This window comes from Centroberyx gerrardi, chromosome 16 (genome assembly GCF_048128805.1).
Source record: "Centroberyx gerrardi isolate f3 chromosome 16, fCenGer3.hap1.cur.20231027, whole genome shotgun sequence".
NCBI classification, from domain to species: domain Eukaryota; kingdom Metazoa; phylum Chordata; class Actinopteri; order Beryciformes; family Berycidae; genus Centroberyx; species Centroberyx gerrardi.
Genome location: NC_136012.1, coordinates 10,384,086 through 10,410,529, shown reverse-complemented (window position 1 = coordinate 10,410,529; position 26,444 = coordinate 10,384,086). Strand labels below are relative to the sequence as shown.

Sequence of the window (26,444 nt, the reverse complement as noted above, 5' to 3'; positions counted from 1 at the left end):
AATCAGAAAACAAGGGCATGGCAAACCTATGTACAACAATGACAATATAGCCTAAGGCTTGAACAATTTTTTGCTGGCTGAATGTCGTAGAGATCACTATGGTTTTACGTTACATTGGCATATGTGCTCGGTTAAGATTAAACATGGCCTGTAAAGTTTGGTTAGGCTAGTCAGTGGAATATCTATTGATTGATCCATAGGTGACAGCAGATGATGATGCTGTTTAACTTAATCACTGGTGGTGGTGCTGTTGCACAACATTGGCGTATGGCTGACACCCAGTCACCGCCTGTCGTTGAGGAAAATAGGCGATGTGCACATCTACTGCAGCTCTCACATAGATGGTGACTTTGTATGGATTTGACAGAAGACAGAAAAACATATTTTGAGCGAGATACGAACCCTTTCCCGTGGGATTTTCGTGTTTTTTTTGTTCTCATTTTCATTGAAAAGAAATGGGTATACTGAGGAGCAAGAGCGCATTATGGGGTTGGAGAGTCTCCATTTTTCTTTTCTGCATACTTGCTGCGGTGAGCGGACAAATTCGTTATTCTATACCGGAGGAGATGAGAAAAGGGCTGTTTGTCGGAGACGTGGCAAAAGACTTGGGTTTGGATGTTAAAAGGTTGGTTTCTGGTCGGGCTCGGCTTGTTATAGACGACAATAACCAATATGTCGCGCTGAACCAGAACAAAGGGCATCTCGTTGTCAATGAAAGAATAAACAGAGAAAAATTGTGCGCCAAGAAATCTCCGTGTAGCTTCAGTCTAGAAATTGTCCTCGAAAATCCACTTGAATTGTTTTCCATTACCATCGAAATACAAGATGTAAACGATCATGCCCCTGCTTTTCCCAAAAAGGAAATTAATTTGGAGATAAGTGAATCGACGCCAACAGGAACTGTGTTCTTGCTTGATAGCGCAGCTGATCCAGACGTAGGGATCAACTCACTGCAAAGTTACTCGTTAAAAACAAACGATAATTTTGTTCTCAAACAACACACTCGAGCGGATGGAAGTAAATACGCTGAAATGATGCTTCAAACTGGTTTGGATCGTGAGAAACAAAGCGAGCATACCCTGATATTAACGGCTGCCGATGGTGGGGAACCGCAAAGGTCTGGGACCGTTAAGATACATGTTGCCGTTCTGGACGCAAACGACAACGCACCTGTTTTCACGGAGTCCTTATACAAAGCATCTGTCTTGGAAAATGCTTTGCGCGGGACAGTCATTACGAAAGTGAGCGCCATCGACGCAGATCAAGGTTATAATGGTAACGTAACTTATTCCTTCACACACCTTGAGGAGGATTCGTCTTTCCCATTCCAAATTAATTCATATACGGGAGAGGTTAAACTCACCGGTGATATCGATTACGAGATTTCTCCGAATTACGAAATAAACCTTCAAGCTAAAGATCCATGGGGTGTCACGGGTGCCAGTAAACTGAATATCGAGATAATAGATGTGAATGATAACAGTCCAACAATTAGTATGACTTCTTATTCAGGTAAAATCTCAGAGGATTCGGTTCCTGGCACAGTTGTGGCGTTGATTAGCGTCCAAGATAAGGATTCTGGTAAAAACGGACAAGTGCGTTTAAATATAGACGACAATCTCCCATTCAAAATTAAATCATCTCTCAGAAACTATTACGCATTGGTTACGGAGCAAACCCTTGACCGAGAAAAGGTTTCTACTTACAACATCACTCTCATTGCCACAGACGAGGGCCTGCCTGCCTTTTCAAGCAGGAAAACTGTTGTTTTAGATGTTACTGATATTAATGACAACGCACCAGCTTTCAATCAAAGTGTATACCGTACTCAGGTAATGGAGAACAATTCTCCTGGTGTCGCTTTGTTACAGATCCAGGCCACTGATCCAGATATGGGTCAGAATTCACGCATATCATATTTTCTTATCGATGGTGAGGTCAACGGAAATCCGGTCTCCGCGTACTTCTCCATTAATGCGGAGAACGGAGTGATTCAGTCCATGCGTTCACTCGACTATGAACAAGTCAAAGAGTACAAAGTACTGGTTAAAGCGCAAGATGGAGGCTCGCCTCCCCTAAGTAGTAACGCGACAGTTATCATACATGTCCAGGACCAGAACGACAACGCCCCTCAGGTTCTGTACCCAGTCCAGACTGGTGGCTCTCTGGTAGCTGAAATGGTGCCTCGTTCAGCAGATGTGGGCTATCTGGTCACTAAAGTGGTGGCTGTTGATGTGGACTCTGGACAGAATGCCTGGCTCTCCTATAAACTGCAGAAAGCCACAGACAGGGCGCTGTTTGAAGTGGGCTTACAGAATGGGGAAATAAGAACTATCCGTCAAGTCACTGATAAAGATGCTGTGAAACAAAGGCTGACTGTTGTAGTGGAGGACAACGGGCAGCCCTCTCGTTCAGCTACAGTCAATGTTAACGTGGCGGTGGCGGACAGCTTCCCTGAAGTGCTGTCGGAGTTCACTGACTTTACACACGACAAGGAGTACAATGACAACCTGACTTTTTACTTAGTCTTGGCTTTGGCTGTAGTTTCCTTTCTCTTCATCACGTGTTTAGTGGTTATTATATCAGTGAAAATATACAGATGGAGACAGTCTCGCATCCTCTATCACTCCAGTCTCCCGGTGATTCCTTATTATCCACCACGTTACTCGGACACTTTGGGGACAGGGACTCTCCCACACGTGTACAATTACGAGGTGTGCAGGACGACTGACTCCAGAAAGAGTGACTGTAAGTTCGGCCGAGCCGGTAGTCAGAACGTGTTGATAATGGACCCCAGTTCTACAGGGACGATGCAGCGGATACAGAGTGAAAAGAGCATCCTGGATGAACTAGACTCTCCTGTAGAGGTGAGTCAAAAACAAAACGAAACAAAAAAAACTCCACTAGATTTGATGCATTTATTACTTTGTTAAATTTTAAGATTTTATAGAGGGATTTTAAGAGAACTCTGTAGATATGGAAGTGACAATATGTCACTGTGCTGCTGGTGTGAGCACACGTTGGAGCCACACTGGGGAGTGAAAACAAATGTTTCAGTGTAGCTTAAAGATAGGAATGCCATCCTAATTTCCTCGTTTGTCAAACTATATATAAATTAATGAACAAACCACACAACAAATTACCCACACCTCATTTCACAGATTGAATCCAGAAAAACATTGAGCAACTTGCCCATTTATCATTATGCGAACTGCGCCGAGAGATTTCAGGTATTCAAATGTTTTGGTTTGAACTAGATGCTTCATTACAATGGAACGGGGCAATGCCTCCTGTTTTCTTTATTGTTTGATATTCTCTCTTCGTTTGATTATGCAGAACTGTTGTATGCATGACAATAGAATAAGCAATAAGAGCTACGGCACAGTGTATACATTGATGTTTTCAGCTCACTTGTCTGTACAATATACAAAAATGCCCACGGCACCAAAATTCTGACTCAAATGGATTCATATTTCTTCATTTGAGTTTCATATGTCAGACTCTAAGTGACGCTGTTGTCTGGGAAATAAATTCTATCCTGCATTTTGAGGCTGTAATGTTCCCTCCCCTATCACTGCGTTTTACCAGAGGAGAGATTCGGGATTCATACGAGGTGGGGCTCAAAGGATACACAGTTAATTTGACAACAAAAGCACATTGGAATGTATTACTACTTTTCTTGCTTGAATTGATTTATCCGCTCCAAACCTGAAGGAAGTTTGCGTTTCTGGAAGATCTGCTTTTTTCTCATGGCATTTCAAAAACATCCCCTGGACAAATGTGTAAGATGGCGATTGTTTTGGGGACTGCGACGGGTAGTGTATCTGTATGTTTTTCAACTTCTTTTCGTTAATCAAGTCGATGGCCAGATTCGGTATTCAATCCCAGAGGAGATGAAGAAGGGTTCCCTTATCGGTAACGTAGCCCAAGACCTTGGTTTAGATCTGATAAGGCTCCGTTCTGGCCGGGCCCGTATCGTGACCGGAGAAAGCATTCAGTACACCGAGCTGAAAACAGACAAAGGGATTCTACTCGTGAATGAGAGAATAGACCGAGAGCAGCTTTGTGGAGATGTCTCACCGTGTAGCTTTACCTTTGAAATGTTATTAGAAAAACCAATGGAGTTGCACCACATTACCATAGAAATACTGGACATAAACGACAATGTTCCCACTTTCCAAAACAGTCACTTGCAATTCGAGATAAGCGAATCAGCTGCGCTAGGTTCCCGTTTCGTTTTAGAGAGTGCGGATGATGCCGATGTTGGGGAGAATGGTCTACAGAACTACATACTAACACAGAACGACAATTTTGTTTTGAAACAACATTCTAATCCAGACGGCAGTAAATATGCTGAAATGGTTCTTCAAAAACCATTAGACAGGGAAGAGCAACCCCGTCTCTCTTTAAAACTGTTGGCCGTGGACGGTGGAACTCCGCAGAGATCTGGTACAGTAAATATAGATATCAATGTCCTAGACGCCAATGATAATGCACCTATCTTTAATCAATCGGTATATAGGGCTACAGTCATGGAAAATGCACCAAAAGGCACTTATATTGCTACAGTAAATGCAAGCGACGTTGATAGCGGCTCCAACGGACAAGTAACGTATTCCTTTTCAAAGACTAAAGTGAGTATAGCTGATATGTTCGCTATAGACAGGGCTATTGGAACGATATCTGTGCTCGGACAAATAGATTTTGAAAAAGACAAAAAAATTGAAATCAGAATTGAAGCTAAAGATCAAGGTGGATTGACAGATTCCAGCAAAGTTGAAATTGAAGTGGTTGATGTAAATGATAATGCACCTGTCATTAACGTGATGTCGTTCACTAGTCCTGTGTCAGAGGACTCCCCTCCAGGCACAACCATTGGCATAATTAATGTTAAAGACGTGGATTCGGGCGAAAACGGACAAGTAAGCTGCACTATAGACCAAAATATTCCATTTAAGATTAAATCCAATGTGAGAAATTATTATGCATTGGTAACTGATGCTGTATTAGATCGTGAGAGTCTGTCAGAATGTAACATTACTGTAGTTGCCTCAGACGCAGGGTCGCCTCCTCTTTCAAGTAAGAGAACTTTTCATGTAAAGGTTTCTGATGTCAATGATAATGCTCCAGTGTTTCCACAGGGCATTTACAATGCCTTTCTCGCAGAGAATAACTCTCCAGGTGTATCTATACTCACTGTTAGGGCTAAAGATCCCGACGAAAACCAAAACGCCCGTGTTTCTTATATTCTTGAAGACTCGGAAATCGGTGGATCCCCTGTGTCCGAATATATTTCTGTTAATGCAGAAAGCGGAGTGATATATGCAGTGCGTGCATTTGATTATGAGCAGATCAAACAATTGATATTCATTGTCAGAGCGCAGGATGGAGGCTCCCCTCCACTCAGTACCAATGTGACTGTGAAAATACTGATCCAGGACCAGAATGACAACGCCCCTCAGGTTCTGTACCCAGTCCAGACTGGTGGCTCTCTGGTGGCTGAAATGGTGCCTCGTTCAGCAGATGTGGGCTATCTGGTCACTAAAGTGGTGGCTGTTGATGTGGACTCTGGACAGAATGCCTGGCTCTCCTATAAACTGCAGAAAGCCACAGACAGGGCGCTGTTTGAAGTGGGCTTACAGAATGGGGAAATAAGAACTATCCGCCAAGTCACTGATAAAGATGCTGTGAAACAAAGGCTGACTGTTGTAGTGGAGGACAACGGACAGCCCTCTCGTTCAGCTGCAGTCAATGTTAACGTGGCGGTGGCGGACAGCTTCCCTGAAGTGCTGTCGGAGTTCACTGACTTTACACACGACAAGGAGTACAATGACAACCTGACATTTTACTTAGTCTTGGCTTTGGCTGTAGTTTCCTTTCTCTTCATCGCGTGTTTAGTGGTTATTATATCAGTGAAAATACACAGATGGAGACAGTCTCGCATCCTATATCACTCCAGTCTCCCGGTGATTCCTTATTATCCACCACGTTACTCAGACACTTTGGGGACAGGGACTCTCCCACACGTGTACAATTACGAGGTGTGCAGGACGACTGACTCCAGAAAGAGTGACTGTAAGTTCGGCAGAGCCGGTAGTCAGAACGTGCTGATAATGGACCCCAGTTCTACAGGGACGATGCAGCGGATACAGAGTGAGAAGAGCATCCTGGATGAACCAGACTCTCCTCTAGAGGTGAGTGTTTTGGACCGTTCTGGAATATAAATTTAATTACCTTTGTTTTTTACTTACTGAGGGGAAATGTCGATTGAATTAAGACAATTTTACCTTAATATGTTAGAGCTTTTCTTTCTCAGTTTAATTCGTTTGAATTATAAAGAACAATTGTGCGCTGTATTGGCGTTTTCAGAACCGTGGATAGTACTCCATGTAGTCTGCATCACTCTCATCAGAGGCCTTTCTCATTGACACTATCTGGAAAGCTCTTCATAGATGAAGTAGCTGAAGGCCCGCAGCTTGCTTATTGTTTATAAGCCACTCTCCAAACTTTTTTCTTTTCACAATTTGTAGCTAATTGAGTAGCTCTCCTGGAGAAGAGATCCAACGGATCTTCAGTGATAAAGTACATGTGTACCATATGATGACTATTTTTACAGCTAACGTGGAACACTATAGGTTCAACTCATTTTTTCCCTTTTTTTTTGCAATCGAATCGACGGCATTATAAGCAAAATATTTGTCTTCTGAGCTCCTCACATTCTTTTCAGAACCACAACTGGTGGACAGCTCCTCCTTGCACTAAAGAGTGTACTGTTACACTACTCTTCAAACCATATTGTATAATGTAGAACTAGGTTCCTTTTGAAATCCATCATGTGCTTATTTAAGTAGGTTTTATTGTATTTAGGATCTGATGTGAAGCATGGCATTACGTCTGAAGGGCAAATTGAAATAATTACTAAGGAAACTATATTCTGTACACTGTAATATTCTTTTTCCGTGTTGTCTGTGCTTTGCATTCATTGATCAGACTCTAGGGGACGCTGCTGATCAAGCAAAATATTTTCTGCCCAGTCCCGTTAGTCAGTGGTGGTCCCTCCCTTATTACTGTGCCCAGAGGAGACGATAGATTGTTTAAGCATCAAGTGACGCAGAGGTAGACGGACATAAACTCGCTTTCTTCTATGCTTGTTTTAGACTGCGTGAAAAAGGAGGTTGGAAATATCACTGCTTGTGTACTACACTCTACACTTGAATGCTGTGCTTGTCTCTGCTTTTCTGAGGAAACATTCTGTAATATTGCGTTTCAGTTAATTTCATACAATGGTGTTTGGAATATATTATCACTACCGAAATCTAAGATGGCGTTTATGTTACAAGCTGGCGTGGCGCATATTGCTATTTCTTCTTTTTATCAGTCATACTGCCAGTGGTCAAATTCGGTACTCAATCCCGGAGGAGATGAAGAAAGGTTCCCTTATCGGTAACGTGGCCCAAGACCTTGGTTTGGATCTGAAAAGGCTCCGTTCTGGCCGGGCTCGTATCGTGACCGGAGAAAACATCCAGTACACCGAGCTGAAGACAGACAAAGGGATTCTAGTCGTGAATGAGAAAATAGACCGAGAGCAGCTGTGTGGAGACGTCACACCATGTAGCTTCAGCTTTGAGGTGATTTTAGAAAGTCCTATGGAATTACACCACATTACAGTTGAAGTATTGGACGTAAATGATAATTCGCCTTCCTTTCAGCAGCACGATATGAAATTGACAATAGGAGAATCAGCCGCACCGGGAGCACGTTTTGTATTACCAACTGCCAATGACCCTGATGTAGGAGTTAATGGTCTCCAGGACTACACTTTATCTCCAAATGAAAATTTTATTTTGAAAAAGCATTCGAATTTTGACGGTAGGAAATATGCAGAGATGGTGCTTCAGAAACCGTTAGACAGAGAGGAGCATCCGTATCTGTCTCTAAAGCTGATTGCAGTTGACGGTGGAACTCCACAGAGATCTGGTACAGTAAATATCGATATCTCTGTTTTAGATGCCAATGACAATGCACCTGTTTTTAATCAGTCATTTTACAAAGCTTCTGTGATGGAAAATGCAGTTAAAGGCACCTATGTCACCACGGTGAATGCCAGTGATGCAGATAGTGGATCTAATGGCTTAATCTACTATTCTTTTTCCAAAATGCAGGGCGCCATAGGCACGGTGTTTGAACTTAACGAAACATCAGGTGGGATATTTGTTTTAGGTCAGATTGACTATGAAAAAGAAAATAAATATGAAATACGCATTGAAGCAACAGACCAAGGAGCTTTAACAGATTCGAGTAAAGTGATAGTTGAGGTAATTGACGTGAATGATAATACACCTGTCATAAATGTGATGTCATTCACTAGTCCTGTGTCAGAGGACTCCCCTCCTGGCACAACCATTGGCATAATCAATGTTAAAGACCTGGATTCGGGTGATAACGGACAAGTGACTTGTACAATAGACCACAATGCACCTTTCAAGATTAAATCGAATTTAAGAAATTACTATACATTGGTAACTGATGCTGTATTAGATCGTGAAACTGTTTCTGACTATAACATAACTGTAGTTGCCACAGACGCAGGATCGCCTGCTCTCTCAAGTAAGAGAACCTTTCACCTAAAGATCTGTGACGTGAACGATAATGCCCCAGTATTTCCACAGGGCAATTACAATGCGTTGATCGCAGAAAATAACATTCCAGGTGTTTCTATACTCACTGTTAGGGCTAAAGATCCCGATGAAAACCAAAACGCCCGTATTTCTTATATTGTGGAGGATTCTGACATCGGTGGATCTCCGGTGTCTGAATATGTCTCTGTTAATGCAGAAAGCGGAGTGATATATGCAGTGCGTGCATTTGATTATGAACAGATCAAACAATTGATATTCAATGTCAGAGCGCAGGATGGAGGCTCCCCTCCACTCAGTACCAATGTGACAGTGAAAATACTGATCCAGGACCAGAACGACAACGCCCCTCAGGTTCTATACCCAGTCCAGACTGGTGGCTCTCTGGTGGCTGAAATGGTGCCTCGTTCAGCAGATGTGGGATATCTGGTCACTAAAGTTGTGGCTGTTGATGTGGACTCTGGACAGAATGCCTGGCTCTCCTATAAACTGCAGAAAGCCACAGACAGGGCGCTGTTTGAAGTGGGCTTACAGAATGGGGAAATAAGAACTATCCGCCAAGTCACTGATAAAGATGCTGTGAAACAAAGGCTGACTGTTGTAGTGGAGGACAACGGGCAGCCCTCTCGTTCAGCTACAGTCAATGTTAACGTGGCGGTGGCGGACAGCTTCCCTGAAGTGCTGTCGGAGTTCACTGACTTTACACACGACAAGGAGTACAATGACAACCTGACTTTTTACTTAGTCTTGGCTTTGGCTGTAGTTTCCTTTCTCTTTATCACGTGTTTAGTGGTTATTATATCAGTGAAAATATACAGATGGAGACAGTCTCGCGTCCTCTATCACTCCAGTCTCCCGGTGATTCCATATTATCCACCACGTTACTCAGACACTTTGGGGACAGGGACTCTCCCACACGTGTACAATTACGAGGTGTGCAGAACGACTGACTCCAGAAAGAGTGACTGTAAGTTCGGCAGAGCCGGTAGTCAGAACGTGCTGATAATGGACCCCAGTTCTACAGGGACGATGCAGCGGATACAGAGTGAAAAGAGCATCCTGGACGAACCAGACTCTCCAATAGAGGTGAGTTAAATCATTCAGGCAGTTTCCACAGTTTTTCTTCATTTTGTCATTTCTGTTAAACTGCATTAAAATGGTAAAATCGTAGGCTTAACTGGAATATTAGTGGAAGTTGCACCACTGCCGTCGGAGGACTTGAAACTGTTTGAAATAGGAAAATATTTCAAATGCAGATGCCCTGGGTTACCCATGTAAATTTAAAAGATGGTTTTTAATCTGTTGCGTCAGATGCATTCCTCCTTTAAATTTTGAAATGAGACTGAGTTTAATACTTACGATGCTAGCTGCTTATGGTGAAAGGTTGATGAATTTGAAATTACACTAAATCACACTAAAAAATGATGTGCTATTTTAAACACGTCTGTGCTACTTTTCAACAAAACCTATATTAATACCAAAACGTGTTCAATTTGCTATTCTTTACATATGGTGTCTTGAAATTTATCACCAATGTCTGTTGGTACAAACTATAAACAGAGTGTTGAAAATAACATATCCTTTTTAAGAGTGTATTTCGTCTTTTGTTATATATTTGTTGTTCACCTTTCAGACTCTAAGGGACGCTGTTGGTCAGTAAAACATTTTATTTGTAGTGTCGTCAGTCTATCCCCCTCCCCTAACCTTGTGATTTACCATAACAGTAGAGAGGCTCCGTGTGTTTATGCGAGATAGTGCACGGGAAAGAAATATCACACATTGGTACATAGACGTGGAAACCTACTCGAAAGTTAACAGAATAAGAATATACCAAAACCAGACTGAACCGTCATATCAATTTTGTATATCTGAGCATAGATCATTTTGCTGGATTATTTGTTCCTGATGGAAACTCGAAGATCTCACACCCAAAAATGCATTCGATGGCGATTGTTTTATGGACTGCAACGGCGAGCAGGACTGCTTATTTTCCTGCTTCATGTGGTTAACATGGTAGGTGGCCAGATTCGGTATTCTATACCAGAAGAGATGAAGAAAGGCTCTCTTATCGGTAATCTAGCACAAGACCTGGGTTTGGATCTGAAAAGGCTCCGTTCTGGCCGGGCCCGTATCGTGACTGGAGAAAGCATCCAGTACACCGAGCTGAAGACGGACAAAGGTATTCTAATCGTGAATGAGAGAATAGACCGAGAGCAGCTTTGTGGAGACGTAACACCGTGTAGCTTCAGCTTCGAAATTATTCTAGAAAACCCTATGGAATTACATCGTATAACTGTGGAAATTTTAGATGTTAATGATCATTCGCCCTTATTTCCCACACAAGGTATTCAATTTGAAATCAGTGAATCAGCTACGGTTGGAGCTAAATTTCCACTTAGAAATGCGGAGGATTCTGATGTTGGGATTAATGCACTACAGAATTACGTTTTAAATTCCAATGAGAATTTCATATTAAAACAACATGTAAATCCAGACGGGAGTAAATATGCTGAAATGGTGCTTCAGAAACCATTAGATAGAGAGGAGCAACCGCAACTGTCTTTAAAGCTGATAGCAGTGGATGGTGGAACTCCGCAGAGGTCTGGTACAGTAAATATAGATATCACTGTTTTAGATGCCAATGATAACGCTCCCGTTTTTAACCAGTCAGTCTACAAGGCTACTGTAATTGAAAACGCATCTAAAGGAACATATATTTCCACTTTGAATGCAAGTGACGCAGATAGTGGCTATAATGGTATAATAACATATGGGTTTTCTCAAGTCAAGGGAAGCATAGCAAATACTTTCATCATTGATGAGAACACAGGCATTATATCGGTTTCAGGGCGGATAGATTTCGAAAAAGACAAGAAATATGAGGTCAGAGTAGAGGCTAAGGATCAGGGAGGGTTAACTGATACAAGTAAAGTAATTATCGAAGTTATTGATGCCAATGATAATGCTCCAGTTATAAATATCATGTCATTCTCCAGCCCTGTGTCTGAGGATGTCCCTCCTGGCACCACGATTGCTATTATAAATGTGAAAGATGCAGATTCAGAAAAAAATGGGCATTTAATCTGTTCCATAGATGATAAACTTCCGTTTAAAATCCAGTCATCTTTAACGAACTATTACAACCTGGTCTCAGATCAATACTTTGATAGAGAGACTACTCCAGAATACAACATAACGATAAAAGCCACCGATTCTGGGTCTCCTCCTCTCTCCAGTAACAAGACATTACACCTTAGAATCTCTGACGTAAATGACAATGCTCCATTGTTCGATAAAAACACCTATTCTGCTTACATCACAGAAAATAATTCCCCTGGAATGTCTATATTTACTGTCAGCGCGCAGGACTCTGACTGGAATCAAAACGCGAGAATCTCGTACCTCCTGGAGGAAACAAAAGTCAGTGGTAGTCCAGTCTCTACCTTTGTATCTATAAACTCTGAAACTGGGGTTTTACATGCGACTCGATCATTTGATTATGAACAAATTAAACAACTTCAACTAATTATCAAAGCGCAGGATGGAGGCTCTCCTCCACTCAGTAGCAATGTGACTGTGAAAATACTGATCCAGGACCAGAACGACAACGCCCCTCAGGTTCTGTACCCAGTCCAGACTGGTGGCTCTCTGGTGGCTGAAATGGTGCCTCGTTCAGCAGATGTGGGCTATCTGGTCACTAAAGTGGTGGCTGTTGATGTGGACTCTGGACAGAATGCCTGGCTCTCCTATAAACTGCAGAAAGCCACAGACAGGGCGCTGTTTGAAGTGGGCTTACAGAATGGGGAAATAAGAACTATCCGCCAAGTCACTGATAAAGATGCTGTGAAACAAAGGCTGACTGTTGTAGTGGAGGACAACGGGCAGCCCTCTCGTTCAGCTACAGTCAATGTTAACGTCGCGGTGGCGGACAGCTTCCCTGAAGTGCTGTCGGAGTTCACTGACTTTACACACGACAAGGAGTACAATGACAACCTGACTTTTTATTTAGTCTTGGCTTTGGCTGTAGTTTCCTTTCTCTTTATCACGTGTTTGGTGGTTATTATATCAGTGAAAATATACAGATGGAGACAGTCTCGCATCCTCTATCACTCCAGTCTGCCGGTGATTCCATATTATCCACCACGTTACTCAGACACTTTGGGGACAGGGACTCTCCCACACGTGTACAATTACGAGGTGTGCAGGACGACTGACTCCAGAAAGAGTGACTGTAAGTTCGGCAGAGCCGGTAGTCAGAACGTGCTGATAATGGACCCCAGTTCTACAGGGACGATGCAGCGGATACAGAGTGAGAAAAGCATCCTTGGTGAACTAGACTCTCCTCTGGAGGTGAGTTAAATAATTCGGACAATTTCCCTTCATCCGCCCGTGTCTTCCTTTTTCATTTTAATTCAGTTGCATTAACTTAACAAGGAACAGCCGTGCGCTGTATTGTCATTTTCAGCACCATGGACAGCATCTGATTTAGTTTGCATCACTTCGCTGGAGGCCTTTATGTGGGAAGCTCTTCATAGATGGCTTAATAGATAGCTGAAGGCCTGCAGCTTGCTTATGTATTGTAAGCCATTGTGTAACAATTTGTAGCTGATTGAGTAGCTGCGATGGAATTGAATTTCGTGGGATCTTTAACGTGAAAGTATATTTTTCTTACCATATGACTTTTTTTTTTTTAAAGCTTATGTTGAATATTTCTTAGTTTAACTCAGTTGTTCCTTTTTGCATTAGAACTGACTGCATTGTAAGCAAAGTATTTGTCTCCAGAGCGGCTCAGATTTTATTTCAGACCCAAAACTGGTGGACATGTCTTTCTTGCGTTTTAGGATGTACTGTTTCACAAAGCATCAAAGCATGAATATAATGTAGGCCAACTTTTCTTCATGGAATCTATCATTATTTCATTCAACTATGTTTCATTGGGGTCCGAGGGCAAGCATTGCATTTGCTCGCATCTGAAGGGGTAATTGTAATGATTCAGCTCCAAAGAAAACTAAATTGTGAATACTTTAACATTCTTTTAGCTGTCGTCAATTCTTGTCATTCATTCATTGCACTCTAAGGGACGCTGTTGATCAAGAAAAATAAATACTGGCCAGTGATTTTATTCAGTGGAGTCCCCTCCCTTATCACTGTGCTCACAGGAAAACAGCTCTTGGCATTAAACGTCGACGGAGATACACTGGCTTTGAATTTTACACTGGGTGAGAAAGGAGGTTGGATATCAATGGTTGTGCACTACAATCTACATTTGAATGCTGTGATTGACTCATTGATTTTTCTGAGGATTAATTCTGTAATATCGCGTTTCAAGTCGTTAGTTTCATAAAATGGTGTTTGAAAAATATGATCTCTACTTTAGTCTAAGATGGCGTTTGTGTTACAAGCTGGCGTATCTCATATGGATACTTCTTTGTATCTGTCATATTACCAGTGGTCAGATTCGGTATTCGATCCCAGAGGAGATGAAGAAAGGTTCCCTTATCGGGAACGTAGCACAAGACCTTGGTTTGGATCATAAGAGGCTCCGTTCTGGCCGGGCCCGTATCGTGACCGGAGAAAACATTCAGTACACCGAGCTGAAGACAGACAAAGGGATTCTGGTCGTGAATGAGAAAATAGACCGAGAGCAGCTGTGTGGAGACGTCACACCATGTAGCTTCAGCTTTGAGGTGATTTTAGAAAATCCTATGGAATTACACCACATTACAGTCGAAGTATTAGACGTAAATGATAATTCGCCTTCCTTTCAGCAGCACGATATGAAATTGACAATAGGAGAAATAGCCGCACCGGGGACTCGTTTTGTATTACCAACTGCCAATGACCCTGATGTAGGAGTCAATGGTCTACAGGACTATAATTTATCTCCAAATGAAAATTTTATTTTGAAAAGACATTCAAATATTGACGGTAGGAAATATGCAGAGATGGTGCTCCAGAAACCGTTGGACAGAGAGGAGCATCCCCATCTGTCCCTAAAGCTGATTGCAGTTGACGGTGGAACTCCACAGAGATCCGGTACAGTAAATATAGATATCACTGTCTTAGATGTTAATGATAATGCGCCTGTTTTCAACCAGTCAGCCTACAAGGCTACTGTGACGGAAAATGCAGCAAAAGGCACCTATATCACCACGGTGAATGCCAGTGACGCAGATAGCGGATCAAATGGTTTAGTTTTTTATGCTATTTCCAAAATGCAGGGCAGCATAGGTAGTACATTCGAAATTAATAAGACAACAGGTATGATGTTCCTTTTAGGGCAGGTTGACTATGAAAAAGAAAAGAAATATGAAATACGCATTGAAGCAACAGACCAAGGAGCTTTAACAGACTCGAGTAAAGTGATAGTTGAGGTAATTGACGTGAATGATAATACACCTGTCATAAATGTGATGTCATTCACTAGTCCTGTGTCAGAGGACTCCCCTCCTGGCACAACCATTGGCATAATCAATGTTAAAGACCTGGATTCGGGTGATAACGGACAAGTGACTTGTACAATTGACCACAATGCACCTTTCAAGATTAAATCTAATTTAAGAAATTACTATACATTGGTAACTGATGCTGTATTAGATCGTGAAACTATTTCTGACTATAACATCACTGTAGTTGCCACAGACGCAGGATCGCCTCCTCTCTCAAGTAAGAGAACCTTTCATCTAAAGATCTCTGATGTCAATGATAATGCCCCAGTGTTTCCAGAGAGCGTTTACAATGCGTTGATCGCAGAAAATAACTCTCCAGGTGTTTCTATTCTCACTGTTAGGGCTAAAGATCCCGATGAAAACCAGAACGCCCGTATTTCTTATATTGTGGAGGATTCTGACGTCGGTGGATCTCCGGTGACTGAATATGTCTCTGTTAACGCAGAAAGCGGAGTGATATATGCAGTGCGCGCATTTGATTATGAGCAGATCAAACAATTAATATTAATTGTCAGAGCGCAGGATGGAGGCTCCCCTCTACTCAGTACCAATGTGACTGTGAAAATACTGATCCAGGACCAGAACGACAACGCCCCTCAGGTTCTGTACCCAGTCCAGACTGGTGGCTCTCTGGTGGCTGAAATGGTGCCTCGTTCAGCAGATGTGGGCTATCTGGTCACTAAAGTGGTGGCTGTTGATGTGGACTCTGGACAGAATGCCTGGCTCTCCTATAAACTGCAGAAAGCCACAGACAGGGCGCTGTTTGAAGTGGGCTTACAGAATGGGGAAATAAGAACTATCCGCCAAGTCACTGATAAAGATGCTGTGAAACAAAGGCTGACTGTTGTAGTGGAGGACAACGGGCAGCCCTCTCGTTCAACTACAGTCAATGTTAACGTGGCGGTGGCGGACAGCTTCCCTGAAGTGCTGTCGGAGTTCACTGACTTTACACACGACAAGGAGTACAATGACAACCTGACATTTTACTTAGTCTTGGCTTTGGCTGTAGTTTCCTTTCTCTTCATCACGTGTTTAGTGGTTATTATATCAGTGAAAATATACAGATGGAGACAGTCTCGCATCCTCTATCACTCCAGTCTCCCGGTGATTCCATATTATCCACCACGTTACTCAGACACTTTGGGGACAGGGACTCTCCCACACGTGTACAATTACGAAGTGTGCAGGACAACTGACTCCAGAAAGAGTGACTGTAAGTTCGGCAGAGTCGGTAGTCAGAACGTGCTGATAATGGACCCCAGTTCTACAGGGACGATGCAGCGGATACAGAGTGAGAAGAGCATCCTGGATGAACCAGACTCTCCTGTAGAGGTGAGTTAAATAATTCAGACAATTTCCACAAATTTTCTTCATTTTGTCATTGGTAAAATCGTAGGCTTACCTGGAACGTTAGGGGGGAAGTTCCATCACTATCGTTGGAGGCCCAGCTGTTTGAAATAGGAAAATATTTCAAATGCTGCTGCGCTGGGTTATTGCTGTAAATTTAAAAGATGTTTTTTTTTTAAATCTGTGCCAGATGCATTCCTCCTTTAAATTTTGAAATGATTATACTGACTTTAATACTTACGATACTAGCTGCGTATGTTGACATGCTGATGCATTTGAAATTACACGTATTACAGTTAAAAATGATGTGCTATTTTAAACACGTCTGTGCTACTTTTCAACAAAACCTATATTAATAGCAACACGTGTTAATGTCTTTGCATACGGTGTATTGAAAATTAACACCAATGTGTGTTGTTTGAAACTAGAAAAGGTGTGTTGAAAATAACATATCCCCTTTAAGAGTGTATTTCGTCTTTTGTTATATATTTGTTGTTCACCTTTTAGACTCTAAGGGACGCTGTTGATCAGTAAACTATTTTCTTTGTAGTGTCGTCAGTCTATCCCCCTCCCCTAAACTTGCGATTTACCATAACAGCAGAGAGGCTCCGTGTGTTTATGAGAGACAGGGCACGGGAAAGAAATATCACACACTGGTACAAAGACGTGGAAATCTAGTCGACAGTTACCAGGATAAGAATATATCACAACCAGACTCAACCGTCATATCAATTTTTTATATCTGAGCATAGATTATTTTGCTGGATTATTTGTTCCTATGATGGAAACTCGACGATCTCTCACCCAATGCATTCGATGGCGATTGTTTTATGGACTGCAACGGCAAGCAGGACTTCTTATATTCCTGCTGTATGTGGTTAACACGGTAGGTGGCCAGATTCGGTATTCTATACCAGAGGAGATGAAGAAAGGGTCTATCATCGGCAATTTAGCACAAGACTTGGGTTTGGATCTGAAAAGGCTCCGTTCTGGCCGGGCCCGTATCGTGACCGGAGAAAACATCCAGTACACCGAGCTGAAGACGGACAAAGGAATTCTAGTTGTGAATGAGAGAATAGACCGAGAGCAGCTTTGTGGAGACGTAACACCGTGTAGCATCAGTTTCGAAGTTATTTTAGAAAATCCTATGGAATTACATAGAGTAACTATTGAAATTTTGGATATAAATGATCACGCACCTATCTTCCCAAATAAAGATAGGCCTATCAGTTTTGAAATAAGTGAATCCGCTGTCGTTGGAGTACAATTTCCACTACAGAGTGCAGAAGATCTTGACGTGGGGCAAAACACATTACAAAATTACATTTTAACGCCAAACGACAATTTCATTTTGAAACAACATGCAAATCCAGACGGAACTAAATATGTTGAAATGGTGCTTCAGAAACCATTGGACAGAGAGGAACGTCCTCGTTTCTCTTTAAAGGTAATAGCAGTGGACGGTGGAAATCCACAGAGATCTGGTACAGTAAATATAGATATCACTGTTTTAGATGCCAACGATAATGCTCCTGTATTTAATCAATCAGTGTATAAAGCATCTGTGATGGAAAACACGGTTAAAGGCACTAAGATTATTACAGTAAATGCTACAGACGCTGACAGTGGTTCAAATGGACATATTACTTATAGCTTCTCTAAGATGAAAAGTAGTGTAGCAGATTTATTCACGATTGATGAAAGCACCGGTACCATATATGTGTCCGGTCAGATAGATTATGAAAAAGATAAGAAATACGAGGTTAGGGTAGAGGCAAGGGATCAGGGTGGCTTAATCGGGACAAGTAAAGTTATATTTGAGGTTTCTGATATCAATGACAATTCCCCAGTTATAAATATTATGTCATTTTCCAGCCCCGTGTCTGAGGATGCACCTCCTGGTACAACGATTGCTATTATACATGTCAAAGATGCAGATTCAGAACGAAATGGGCAGATAACATGTTCTACAGATGCAAAACTTCCGTTTAAAATCCAGTCCTCTCTAACGAACTATTACAATTTGGTCTCAGATCAGCATTTTGATAGAGAGACTCTCGCAGAATATAACATAACTATAACAGCTACCGATTCAGGTTCCCCCCCTCTCTCTAGCGCTACTAAATTACAGCTAAGAATCTCTGACGTAAACGACAACGCCCCAGTGTTTGATAAACACACCTATTCTGCTTACATCATAGAAAATAATTCCCCTGGAATTACCATATTTACTGTCACCGCACGGGACTCTGACTGGAATCAAAACGCGAGAATTTCGTACCTCCTGGATGACACACAAGTCAGTGGTAGCCATGTGTCTACTTATGTATCTATAAACCCTGAAACTGGAGGTTTACAAGCTGTTCGCTCGTTTGATTATGAACAAATTAAGCAACTTCAACTGGTTGTAAAAGCGCAGGATGGAGGCTCTCCTCCACTCAGCAGCAACGTGACAGTGAAAATAATGATCCAGGACCAGAACGACAACAGCCCTCAGGTTCTGTACCCAGTCCAGACTGGTAGCTCTCTGGTGGCTGAAATGGTGCCTCGTTCAGCAGATGTGGGCTATCTGGTCACTAAAGTGGTGGCTGTTGATGTGGACTCTGGACAGAATGCCTGGCTCTCCTATAAACTGCAGAAAGCCACAGACAGGGCGCTGTTTGAAGTGGGCTTACAGAATGGGGAAATAAGAACTATCCGCCAAGTCACTGATAAAGATGCTGTGAAACAAAGGCTGACTGTTGTAGTGGAGGACAACGGGCAGCCCTCTCGTTCAGCTACAGTCAATGTTAATGTGGCGGTGGCGGACAGCTTCCCTGAAGTGCTGTCGGAGTTCACTGACTTTACACACGACAAGGAGTACAATGACAACCTGACTTTTTACTTAGTCTTGGCTTTGGCTGTAGTTTCCTTTCTCTTCATCACGTGTTTAGTGGTTATTATATCAGTGAAAATATACAGATGGAGACAGTCTCGCATCCTCTATCACTCCAGTCTCCCGGTGATTCCATATTATCCACCACGTTACTCAGACACTTTGGGCACAGGAACTCTCCCACACGTGTACAATTACGAGGTGTGCAGGACAACTGACTCCAGAAAGAGTGACTGTAAATTCGGTAGAGCCGGTAGTCAGAACGTGCTGATAATGGACCCCAGTTCTACAGGGACGATGCAGCGGATACAGAGTGAAAAGAGCATCCTGGATGAACCAGACTCTCCTCTAGAGGTGAGGTCAAAGTTTATTAATTTGAAACAAGCTTCGTTGATTTAAAATGTCTCACATATGGTTTGTTGCATTCAAACATATGACTTGTGTGTCAAGAAATCCATGAGTTTACACTTGTACAGGCCTTCTGTATACTGGTTATGTTCAGCACCTCCGGTCGGACAGCTCCTCTTCTAGGCTTATATTGCTGTAAAATGTCTGCTTACCTCAAACTGCTTCTGATCTGATATGCTGCCATCTTTAATTCATCTATAAAAGAGCATCCTGGATGAACCAGACTCTTCACTACACGTGAGTGTTTTGGACCGTTCTGGAATGTAAATTTAATTACCTTTGTTGTTTACTTACTGAGGGGAAATGTCGATTTTCGCATGTAAAACTTAGTTAACTTTTAGCTGTGGAACCAATGACATTCTTAAATTTGAAACAATTCCTAATTCCTGTAGGATTGTATTTTGGAATTGAGATACGCAGAGTTGAATCAGGACTGCCTGTGACTTGGTTAGGTCTTCCAGTAGGCCACCTGCCAAGTGGACAGTGTGTCAAGCTTGAAGCTTTACTGCCTCTCAGCCCTGCTTAGAATTATAACTTCATAATCACTTAGATATTTTCCAAGATGTATGACACATCTCCTTTCACTGTCGAAAAATGTGTAAACTTACGAGGACATGACCAGGCTCATTGCAGTAATAAATCTAATATTTTGATATAGATATGGCAATTTGTTTAAACATGAACTGCAGCATGACATATACAATATCAGGGTTCACGGCGTTGAACACGCTTCACAGTTCATAAATTGTTAGAAATATTACATCTTTCACTCGGAACCTGAATGGAAGACACCAGCATACATGCCATTTCGATATTCAGACTCTGAGGGACGCTGTTTGTCAATGAAATAATGCTGCTCAGTATTGTTAGTGAACTACCCTCCCCGTCGATGTACTCTAGAGGAAAGATTTTTAACCTCCATACTAGGAGGGGCTGGACGACGATGCACGCAACACAAAATTGACGATTGAATGACCTGCAATAACTTACGATCTTGGGTCGTTTTCTGTCACGCTTTGTAATTATAAATCAAGGATTTTCATTTTTGGAGTTTGCTTATATGCCTACAGGCATTTTCTAACATGAATACCGATGGATTACCGCAACGTTTTAAATGGCGTTTTTGCTCAGGCCTGCGGTGGCAAAAAGGGTTACTTGTTATTCTCATATTCCTCAGTCCAGTGGTCAAATGCCAGGTTCGGTATTCCATTCCAGAGGAGATGAGGAAAGGCTCTCTTGTCGGTAACGTCGCACAAGACCTTGGTTTGGATCTGAAAAGGCTCCGTTCTGGCCGGGCCCGTATTGTGACCGGAAAAAGCATCCAGTACACCGAGCTGAAGACAGACAAAGGGAGTCTGGTCGTGAATGAGAGAATAGACCGAGAGCAGCTTTGTGGAGACGTAACACCGTGTAGCTTCAGCTTCGAAATTATTTTAGAAAATCCAATTGAGTTGCATCGTATAATAGTGGAAATTTTGGATGTAAATGACCATGCGCCTGTGTTTAAAAATAACCACATGAAACTGGAAATTAGCGAATCTGCTATAATAGGCTCTCGGTTCATTTTGGAAAGTGCAGATGACCCGGACGTAGGGCTCAATGGACTGCAAAATTATGTTTTAAGCTCAAGCGACAATTTCGTTTTGAAACAACACTCCAACCCAGACGGTAGTAAATTTGCAGAAATGATTCTACAGAAACAGCTAGACAGAGAGGAGCAACCCCGTCTCTCACTGAAGCTGATAGCAGTGGACGGTGGAAATCCACAAAGATCTGGTACAGTAAATATAGATATCACTGTTTTAGATGCCAATGATAATGCTCCAGTTTTTAACCAGTCAGTATACAGGGCTACTGTCCCAGAAAACGCACCAGTAGGCACCTATATTATAACCGTAAACGCTACAGACGCGGACAGCGGATCGAACGGTTTGGTGACTTATGCATTTTCTAATTTGAAAGGAAACTTGGCGGATGTATTCAACATTGACAGAAACACTGGTAAAATAACTGTTGCTGGACAAATAGATTTTGAAAAAGACACAAAACATGAAATAAGAGTTGAAGCTAAAGATCAGGGAGGTTTGACGGACCTCGGTAAAGTAATCATAGATATTGTAGATGTTAATGACAATGCGCCAGTTATAAGCGTCATGTCCTTCTCTAGTCCTGTTTCTGAGGATGCTCCAATAGGTTCGACTATAGCTGTTATTAATGCCAAAGACGAAGACTCGGAAATAAATGGACATATAATTTGTTCAATAGATACGAAGCTGCCGTTTAAAATCAAATCATCATTGACTAGTTACTACACGCTGATTTCAGATATAGCTTTTGACCGTGAAAAAACGCCAGAATACAACATTACTATAACTGCAACAGACTCAGGCTCCCCGCCTCTCTTTAGTGCCATACATTTGCAACTTAAAATTTCTGACGTAAATGACAATGCCCCGTTGTTTGATAAAATGACTTATAATGCCTACATCACAGAGAATAATTCCCCTGGAATGTCCATAATCAGTATCAGTGCACAGGACTCTGACTGTAATCAAAATGCGCGAATCTCGTATCTCCTGGAAGACACACAGGCCAGTGGTATTCCAGTCTCTACATATGTATCCATGAATTCTGAAACTGGAGTTATACACGCGGTTCGCTCCTTTGATTTTGAACAAATTAAACAACTTCAGCTAGTCGTAAAAGCGCAGGATGGAGGCTCCCCTCCACTCAGTACCAATGTGACTGTGAAAATAAACATCCAGGACCAGAACGACAACGCCCCCCAGGTTCTGTACCCAGTCCAGACTGGTGGCTCTCTGGTGGCTGAAATGGTGCCTCGTTCAGCAGATGTGGGCTATCTGGTCACTAAAGTGGTGGCTGTTGATGTGGACTCTGGACAGAATGCCTGGCTCTCCTATAAACTGCAGAAAGCCACAGACAGGGCGCTGTTTGAAGTGGGCTTACAGAATGGGGAAATAAGAACTATCCGCCAAGTCACTGATAAAGATGCTGTGAAACAAAGGCTGACTGTTGTAGTGGAGGACAACGGGCAGCCCTCTCGTTCAGCTACAGTCAATGTTAACGTGGCGGTGGCGGACAGCTTCCCTGAAGTGCTGTCGGAGTTCACTGACTTTACACACGACAAGGAGTACAATGACAACCTGACTTTTTACTTAGTCTTGGCTTTGGCTGTAGTTTCCTTTCTCTTCATCGCGTGTTTAGTGGTTATTATATCAGTGAAAATATACAGATGGAGACAGTCTCGCATCCTCTATCACTCCAGTCTCCCGGTGATTCCATATTATCCACCACGTTACTCAGACACTTTGGGGACAGGGACTCTCCCACACGTGTACAATTACGAGGTGTGCAGGACAACTGACTCCAGAAAGAGTGACTGTAAATTCGGTAGAGCCGGTAGTCAGAACGTGCTGATAATGGACCCCAGTTCTACAGGGACGATGCAGCGGATACAGAATGAAAAGAGCATCCTGGATGAACCAGACTCTCCTCTAGAGGTGAGGTCAAAGTTTATTAATTTGAAACAAGCTTCGTTGATGTAAAATGTCTCACACATGGTTGGTTGCATTCAAACATATGACTTGTGTGTCAAGACATCCCTGAGTTTACACGTGTGCAGGCCTTCTATACTGGTCCTGTTCAGCACCATGGTTCGGACAGCTCCTCCTCTAGGCTTGTATTGCTGTAAAATGTCTGTTTACCTCAAACTGCTTCTGATCTGATATGCTGCCATCTAATTCTAAATTAAAAAAAACAAAAAACGTACATACTCTTTTCATGGTAACACCATTATTATTCAAGCTTTGGAGTGCAATATTCTTAGTATGTATCTGTGTGTATAAAGCTTTTTAGGCCTACACAGTTCGTTAGTTGCAAGGTAGTTTTGACGGTGATATGGTATATACCTTAATATTTCCCATCAGTTCTTTGCTTTTGAATACTACTGCATTATTTGTTTCCAAAATGATGTTCACGTTTTGGACTCTAAGTGACGCTGTGGAACAGTAAAATAATGTGGACCCTAGTTTGCAATTCAGGGCCGTCCTTTCATAGGTCACCCTGATGTAGACGAAACACCATAAGAAGTGGTGCTCAAAAAAAGAAACGCTCATTTATAGTACAACGACTATTCTTTCTTACGAATAAATATAGCAGAGAATATTGTAAAATTCTGATCGGACGATTTAATTTCGAGTTCTTTTTTTCCGAATATTTCTGACATGGCGTTTCAACAACCACACTGCAAACAATGGCGTTCGTACTACGGACCTTCACGGATAATGCTTTTGCTGCTGCTGTATTTCTTTCATGTCGTCACTGGTCAAATCCGGTATTCAATCCCGGAGGAGATGAAGAAAGGCTCTCTTATCGGTAATCTAGCACAAGACCTGGGTTTGGATCTGAAAAGGCTCCGCTCTGGCCGGGCCCGTATCGTGACTGGAGAAAGCATTCAGTACACCGAGCTGAAGGCGGACAAAGGGATTCTAGTCGTGAATGAGAGAATAGACCGAGAGCAGCTGTGTGGAGACGTAACACCGTGCAGCTTCAGCTTCGAAATTATTTTGGAAAGTCCCATGGAACTTCACCATATAACAATTGAAGTGTTAGACGTCAATGATCATCCTCCAATATTCAAGAAAACACATATTGATTTGGAAATAAGCGAGTCAGCTAACCTTGGGGCACGGTTTGTGCTGGACAACGCAGAGGATCCTGATGTTGGCGTTAATGGTCTGCAAAACTATGTTTTAAATTCAAACGATAATTTCGTTTTAAAGCAGCATGTAAATCCTGACGGGAGTAAATATGCTGAAATGGTGCTTCAGAAGCCATTAGACAGAGAGGCGTTTCCCCACCTCTCTTTAAAGCTGATAGCAATGGACGGTGGAACACCTCAGAGATCTGGTACTGTAAATATAGATATCAAAGTTTTAGATGTCAATGATAATGCTCCTGTTTTTAACCAGTCAGTGTATAGGGCTACAGTGATGGAAAACGCAGCAAAGGGCACTAATATTATCACTGTGAACGCTACAGACGCAGATAGTGGATCGAATGGATATATCACATATTCACTTTCAAATCTGAAGAGCAGTGTGGCTGATTTGTTATCTATAGATCAAAATTCTGGGGTATTGTCAGTTTCGGGCCCAATGGATTTTGAAAAAGTTAAAAAATATGAGCTCAGAATCGATGCAAAAGATCAGGGGGGTTTAACAGATTCCAGTAAGGTGATAATTGAAGTAATTGATGTAAATGATAACGCCCCTATCATAAGCGTCATGTCATTCACTACTCCTGTGTCAGAGGACTCCCCTCCAGGCACAACCATTGGCATAATCAATGTTAAAGACCTGGATTCGGGTGATAACGGACAAGTTACTTGTACAATTGACCACAATGCACCTTTCAAGATTAAATCGAATTTAAGAAATTACTATACATTGGTAACTGATGCTGTATTAGATCGTGAAACTGTTTCTGACTATAACATCACTGTAGTTGCCACAGACGCAGGATCGCCTCCTCTCTCAAGTAAGAGAACCTTTCACCTAAAGATCTCTGATGTCAATGATAATGCCCCAGTGTTTCCAGAGAGCGTTTACAATGCGTTCATCACAGAGAATAACTCTCCAGGTGTTTCTATACTCACTGTTAGGGCTAAAGATCCCGATGAAAACCAAAACGCCCGTATTTCTTATATTGTGGAAGATTCTGACTTTGACGGATCTCCGGTGTCTGAATGCGTTTCTGTTAATGCAGAAAGCGGAGTGATATATGCAGTGCGTGCATTTGATTATGAGCAGATAAAACAATTGATATTCATTGTCAAAGCGCAGGATGGAGGCTCCCCTCCACTCAGTACCAATGTGACTGTGAAAATACTGATCCAGGACCAGAACGACAACGCCCCTCAGATTCTGTACCCAGTCCAGACTGGTGGCTCTCTGGTGGCTGAAATGGTGCCTCGTTCAGCAGATGTGGGCTATCTGGTCACTAAAGTGGTGGCTGTTGATGTGGACTCTGGACAGAATGCCTGGCTCTCCTATAAACTGCAGAAAGCCACAGACAGGGCGTTGTTTGAAGTGGGCTTACAGAATGGGGAAATAAGAACTATCCGCCAAGTCACTGATAAAGATGCTGTGAAACAAAGGCTGACTGTTGTAGTGGAGGACAACGGACAGCCCTCTCGTTCAGCTACAGTCAATGTTAACGTGGCGGTGGCGGACAGCTTCCCTGAAGTGCTGTCGGAGTTCACTGACTTTACACACGACAAGGAGTACAATGACAACCTGACATTTTACTTAGTCTTGGCTTTGGCTGTAGTTTCCTTTCTCTTCATCACGTGTTTAGTGGTTATTATATCAGTGAAAATATACAGATGGAGACAGTCTCGTATCCTCTATCACTCCAGTCTCCCGGTGATTCCATATTATCCACCACGTTACTCAGACACTTTGGGGACAGGGACTCTCCCACACGTGTACAATTACGAGGTGTGCAGGACGACTGACTCCAGAAAGAGTGACTGTAAGTTCGGCAGAGCCGGTAGTCAGAACGTGCTGATAATGGACCCCAGTTCTTCAGGGACGATGCAGCGGATACAGAGTGAGAAGAGCATCCTGGATGAACCAGACTCTCCTCTAGAGGTTAGTTGTTGAGTTCCCTCTGACTTCGTTCAGTTGAGGCATGTTTTGTATAATG

At 42.4% G+C, this 26,444-nt stretch overlaps 6 protein-coding genes across 6 annotated transcripts; all 6 read left to right on the top strand.

Moving 5' to 3' along the window:
* Positions 1-455: 455 nt before the first annotated feature.
* On the top strand, positions 456-6,381 carry LOC139916029 (protocadherin gamma-A8-like). The gene is made up of 6 exons (XM_078289278.1): positions 456-827; positions 2,112-2,867; positions 3,589-3,613; positions 3,859-4,131; positions 5,419-6,194; positions 6,370-6,381. The coding sequence occupies exons 1-6, from the start codon at positions 456-458 to the stop codon at positions 6,379-6,381; spliced, it is 2,214 nt and encodes a 737-aa protein (XP_078145404.1).
* A 902-nt stretch (positions 6,382-7,283) lies between these two features.
* LOC139916027 (protocadherin gamma-A8-like) lies at positions 7,284-9,731 on the top strand. Its single transcript, XM_071904815.2, has 2 exons — positions 7,284-7,659; positions 8,947-9,731. The coding sequence occupies exons 1-2, from the start codon at positions 7,284-7,286 to the stop codon at positions 9,729-9,731; spliced, it is 1,161 nt and encodes a 386-aa protein (XP_071760916.2).
* Positions 9,732-10,646: 915 nt separating this feature from the next.
* Positions 10,647-12,995, top strand: LOC139916026 (protocadherin beta-4-like). Its single transcript, XM_071904814.2, has 2 exons — positions 10,647-10,923; positions 12,211-12,995. The coding sequence occupies exons 1-2, from the start codon at positions 10,647-10,649 to the stop codon at positions 12,993-12,995; spliced, it is 1,062 nt and encodes a 353-aa protein (XP_071760915.2).
* A 1,024-nt stretch (positions 12,996-14,019) lies between these two features.
* On the top strand, positions 14,020-16,426 carry LOC144542453 (protocadherin gamma-A8-like). Its single transcript, XM_078289277.1, has 3 exons — positions 14,020-14,024; positions 14,086-14,354; positions 15,642-16,426. Exons 1-3 carry the CDS (start codon positions 14,020-14,022, stop codon positions 16,424-16,426), a joined length of 1,059 nt encoding a protein of 352 aa, XP_078145403.1.
* Positions 16,427-17,213: 787 nt separating this feature from the next.
* Positions 17,214-23,427, top strand: LOC139916024 (protocadherin beta-16-like). Its single transcript, XM_078289276.1, has 5 exons — positions 17,214-17,599; positions 18,893-19,661; positions 20,912-21,173; positions 22,461-23,236; positions 23,359-23,427. The coding sequence occupies exons 1-5, from the start codon at positions 17,214-17,216 to the stop codon at positions 23,425-23,427; spliced, it is 2,262 nt and encodes a 753-aa protein (XP_078145402.1).
* A 592-nt stretch (positions 23,428-24,019) lies between these two features.
* Positions 24,020-26,401, top strand: LOC139916023 (protocadherin gamma-A8-like). The gene is made up of 2 exons (XM_071904811.2): positions 24,020-24,326; positions 25,614-26,401. The coding sequence occupies exons 1-2, from the start codon at positions 24,020-24,022 to the stop codon at positions 26,399-26,401; spliced, it is 1,095 nt and encodes a 364-aa protein (XP_071760912.2).
* The last annotated feature ends 43 nt before the right edge of the window (positions 26,402-26,444 follow it).